General features: G+C 32.0%; 1 protein-coding gene across 1 annotated transcript; it reads left to right on the top strand.

The window, feature by feature from the left end:
- LOC109329518 (14 kDa proline-rich protein DC2.15-like) lies at positions 2,739 to 3,163 on the top strand. Its single transcript, XM_019563204.1, has one exon. The coding sequence runs from the start codon at positions 2,762 to 2,764 to the stop codon at positions 3,137 to 3,139; it is 378 nt and encodes a 125-aa protein (XP_019418749.1). The 5' UTR covers positions 2,739 to 2,761; the 3' UTR covers positions 3,140 to 3,163.

The raw sequence follows: 5,518 nt of genomic DNA, 5'->3' as shown, positions 1-5,518 counted from the left end.
CCATGACCGTGTGATATGGTCATTCAAATAGGAACAAATAGTTTCAATTTACATGACTTCGTATTAAGTGAAGACGTAGAGTGTAGACTATTATTACTAGTTAGTTGTAACAAAAATTATTGAGCCTTATACTTACGGACAAAATTCGTAGGTATAAACATTTATTGTGACAGATAGAATTTGAAGGTATAGGTCAAAGTTTTATATCCACGCTCCCAACAACTGTTACTAAAACCTATAGTGACAACAAAAATCCGTAGGTATATCAACTTAAATACGACGAAAAAACGTCTGTAACTAAAAACTTTTTGTGTTATACCTACAGTTTTTTATCTTTTATCAACAATTTTTGTCCGTAGGTATATGACAAATTTCTTATAGTGGACAACATCCTATGTTTTTATATATTTGATTGCTTAAGTTTTGAATAATGAATGGTGAGTTATGATGTATGGAAAAAATTGAAGTGTTATTGTCATTATTTTTTTATCAACCGTGTAATTCAATTAAATAAAAAAAAGAGATATGATAATAACATCATTGTTTTAATGATAATCTTTTAATTTTTTTTATGTAATTGTATAAATTGGCTATAGTTGTCGAAAAGAGATATAATTATAATTTTATAACTACATCATAATGTCCCCATTAATTCCATCATATTTCTTTAAGTAGTTTAAAGAACTTATCCAATAAAAAAAAAGTGTGTAATTGGTCGACTTAATTTGGATGTGAATGCATTACAAACCAACTATCTCGATAAATACAGCATAATCATAATCTCACCCACAATTTAAAACCTACTAAAAATTACTTGTGTTATCAAACAATATGCTTTCTTCTTTAATTTTATGTAGTATCTAGCTTAAGTGGTGCACAAAGAATTCAATAATTTTTGTTACAACTAACTAGTAATAATAATCTACACTCTACATCTTCACTTAATAAGAAGTCATGTAAATTGAAACTATTTGTTCCTATTTGAATGACCATATCACACGGTCATGGTAAAACTAACTCATAAATAGTAAGACTATGAGATAAAATTGCCATAATGGACAAGCTATAAGTTTTAGCCTAATACTTACAGACAAAATTCACAGGTATAAACACTTATTTAGCTCGCGCCTGCAAATGTGTGCAAAAATTTAAGCGGGCGTGAGCATGTCTGATTGGTTAATGGACAAAATTTAATGTTCTGCCCATTTTAAAACGGGCTAACAGGCGGCCCGTGAGCATTGTTAAATAATTTAAAAAATAAAAAATTCATATAATAAATAAAATAAAATTAAATAAAGTAGTTGAAAATAAAAAATTAACAAAATTTTTGATATTTTATATGAAGTTTAACAAATCACATTAAATTACAATTTTTTTAGGGATTAAAAATCACATTACATCATAACTTATTTAAAATTTTCTTACTTTTTCCTTAAATTATGTTTATGGGTCGCCCGCATGCCTAACGGAAATGCTCGCAAACTTAGCGGGCAAATGGGCAAAATTTCTATGTCGTGCCCGTAAAAATGTGGGCTATACGGACGTACCCGCGGACAATGCCCATTTTACCATCTCTAGTTTGATCATATATATTATATATTCTCTTCCAAGTCTAAAGAAAAATTAACAAGAACATAGATTTAAAGAGTTTATATCTAATTCTGTATTAGAATATAGACATTGCTTTCAAAATTGAATGATCACATCTTTCACATAATTACACACGTAAATGTCAGTTGCACTTTACACTTTCTTCTCCCACTAGCACTATTGCATGTCCATAAATAATATTCGATGTTTGCTTTATGAGATTTAGCAAGTGATTTATAAGCATCCACCTCGTATTTTTTCACACATGTCTTACACACTCATCAAACGTTAGGGCACATTTCTCCACATGCCTTTCTCAAGAAACTTTATCCTATAAATCCTAATAGCTATAACTATTACACCTTTTAATTCATTATCATTATAATATACAAATGAAAGATTATTTGTCCAAAACTATGTCCTAACCTCTGTTATATACCAATGACAATAAAGTAAAAATAAAAAAAATAATTTTTTAATTAACATGACATATTTTTATTAATATAAGACATACTTTAGGACATGTTATGGGATAACAAATCATTATTCTTCCTATAATATTAAAACCATTATGTGAATTTTATCTCACCGTCTTACTATTTCAGACAAAGAAATATTATAACCATTATGGCAATTTTATCTCATCGTCTCACTATTTCAGACAAAGAAAACCATGTGTACACATTTGGTGCTACAGTGATTCTATTATATATAACTTGCAACTATCATAATATGAAACTCTTTGATTTGTTGTTATGCCAGTGCCAGGGTGCCAACTTGTGTTAATAAGAATCTCAATTACGAGCAAGTATCCTCTCTATTAATGGAGAGACAAATATTACAAAAAATAAAGAAAATAATTATATGATAAGACATTTTTATCTTTTTATATACAATGAAATAACACTTTTATCATTGAAAATACATGTAGAATCATATATTTGACTCTTCATGAAGAGGATACATAGTTCCTCAATTATATATTCATGCATGTGTTCACGGACGAGTTTCCCTAACTAATAATTCAAATCTAATACACCAATAAAAACACTAAAATACTTACCTATAAGCCAATAATCTAACTATAAAAACTCCTATCACTTCAACAATTTCATAACTCAAATCCATACTTAGCCATAAAACACATTCATTACTAACATAGTTGTGTGAAATGGCTTCTTCCAAGGCTTATGTTGCCCTATTCCTATGTCTCAATCTCACCCTCCTTTCTTTCGCCATGGTGAGCTCCAACTATATCCCTTCATACCCAGTACCCTTAACAGGGCCTTATCAAAAGGGTACATGTCCTATAGATACCCTAAAGTTGGGTGTGTGTGCCAAAGTGTTGAACTTGGTGGATGTCAAATTAGGGTCACCGCCAACCCTACCTTGCTGCAACCTCATTAAGGATCTTGCTGATGTTGAAGTAGCTGCATGCCTTTGCACTGCCCTTAAAGCTAATGTCCTTGGCATCAACCTTAACATTCCTATTTCCTTGAGTGCTATTATCAACAACTGTGGAAAGAATAACTCTGGTTTCAAGTGTTAATCTTAAGTTATTTTTGCTCCATGCTCATGTAGAGCATGTGTGATATTTCTTTTAATTTTTATATGTTCTTAGTCATGATTCGTGATTATTTTCTCTTTTCCTATTGATGTTTCTATGCATCTGAATTTATTTTAAGATTCTTAATTCGGTTGATTATCTATTTAATGTACTGATGAGTAAAAGCTGTGATCGATGCAAATAAAAATTTATGATTTGATTGAATTACTATTTTGATCTTTAAAATATAGTATATAGAGTACACATCTATTTGATATTAATTGAATCATGCTATAATATAAAAGTGACATGAACCTATTCCTATAAATATATAAACATCAATTTAATCTCTCAATAGTAAAAAAATTATGAGATGGAATGCAACAAAACAAAATAAAAACCAAATGAGAGCCACCCTATTAAACAAATCCAAACTAAACCCATCATAGAATTAATAAAATGAGATTTGGTTACATATGGCTTATTGGATATGTGCAAACTGTGAAATTCAGCTTACCCTTAAATCTAATGATGACCCACAAGCCCATAAATGACAAGCCCATCACATATGTTGTCCCCTAACCTATTGTGTTGACTCCACATATAAGTTGCACCCCTATTCTCCTAGATCGATTTACCATTAGTGACTGCCTCATGTTATATGGTGAATAGCTATAACCATTTCCTCAATTGGTCTACCAACACGAATACAACCACCATTACTTGTAAGTATATATGACAAACTAAGAGGAGTTAAATTAATTTTTAGCAGAATATGCAGATTTCTGCAATTCTTTAAGATAAAAACATATTAGCAACAAAAGACTTAAATAAGCAAGAATTGAAACAGTAGGAATCAAAAGACTTAAATTACTCTTTACAAATCTTACACTAAGATTTATTTCAAGATTCTCACTCCTAATCCCTCAACAAGGAGCATATCGCTTCTTGATTTACACTCTTTCCCTCGCCACTATGGTGATTTACAAGTATGAACAATTGAAGAATTTATGTCTATGGCTTTAGGGACAAAACTATTGTACACCCATGAGAGAATGCTCTAATAGAGTTTCCAAAAATCATGGAATACACACCAACAATCTTGGATCTGCATTAATGGCAACAACAAATCCCATTCCTTGGAGATTCCTAGGTAAAATGGATCCTACTCCTGTCATATTAAAAGCTACTGCTCCTTGTCATAAGAAATCATTTGCACAAGCTTTGAAGAACACTTGTGATATTGCCATATCTCATCTCCCTCAACCTTGCATAAAGGGAGATGTCATAGCCATTAAAATCTCGAAAGATGATTATCAAGAAGGTCTTCAACGATGCAAAAACTATTTACATGGCAGGCTCATCCTCTCTAAAAGGGATACACCACTAGAGTTTGTAGATCTTAAAGCAAAACTCATTGTGCTCTGGAAGATGGTCGACAAATGGAACATGATATCATTAGGAAGGAGATTTTATGAGTTCTCCTTTTCGTCTGTTGATGACATGAGAAGTGTTTGTGCAATAGGGTCCTGGAACCTGCAACCAAGTATTCTACGCCTGTTTTTATGGTCCCCTGACTTCAACCCAAACCTTCAAAGGCAATCTCATTCTTAATGTTGGGTAAAGATCTTCGGGCTACCACATGAATATTGGAGCCCTAGGATAATATTCTCAATAGCTGTGGGAATTGATACCCCAATCTCTTTAGATGAAGCAACACCCTACATGACATTTGGCCATTTTGCAAAGGTGTTGGTGGAAATTGACTTGAAAGCTTCCCTCCCTAATCAAATTTTGGTTGAAAGAGAAGGTTTTGCCTTCTTTGTTGCTTTAGAGTATGAAAATTTGCCAGATTTTTGTAGTGGTTGCTAAACAATTGGGCACTTATTATGAAGTTGTCGAAAATCCACCAAAAAGGAGGTTGCATGTGATGCTCCTAAAAAATATGTGGTTAGAGGTGAGGCTAACATAAAAAATGTGGTTAGAAAGGCTCAAGTAGTGGGTAAGCCTCCCCTAAAGGAAAAAGCAAATCCAATATTAAAGGAAAATGATTTTCATATAAACTTAGAATTTGATCCAATAGAATCTAACCTTCAAAACTTGGAATAGTTGGAGTCTAATGCTTTAAATGATAATTAGGAGACTCTTTTGTATGAGGACTTGATGGACACAGTGAGTGGTTGTGGATCTATTGACACCTTGGTTGAAAATTCTCCTAATATTTAGGACAACTTCTTGGTTCAACCAATAGAGGAAATCGAAAATACAATTGCAGCTAAAGACTTAAAAATTGTTGGGAGACTTTGGGATAATGATGAAATGGAAGAAAGAATGGAGGAAGATGAACACTTCACCAAGGTTTTATCAAAGTCTCAAAAGAAG

The sequence above is a fragment of the Lupinus angustifolius genome, chromosome LG16 (genome assembly GCF_001865875.1).
Source record: "Lupinus angustifolius cultivar Tanjil chromosome LG16, LupAngTanjil_v1.0, whole genome shotgun sequence".
Classification (NCBI taxonomy): domain Eukaryota; kingdom Viridiplantae; phylum Streptophyta; class Magnoliopsida; order Fabales; family Fabaceae; genus Lupinus; species Lupinus angustifolius.
This window is presented reverse-complemented; position numbering and strand designations above follow the sequence as displayed.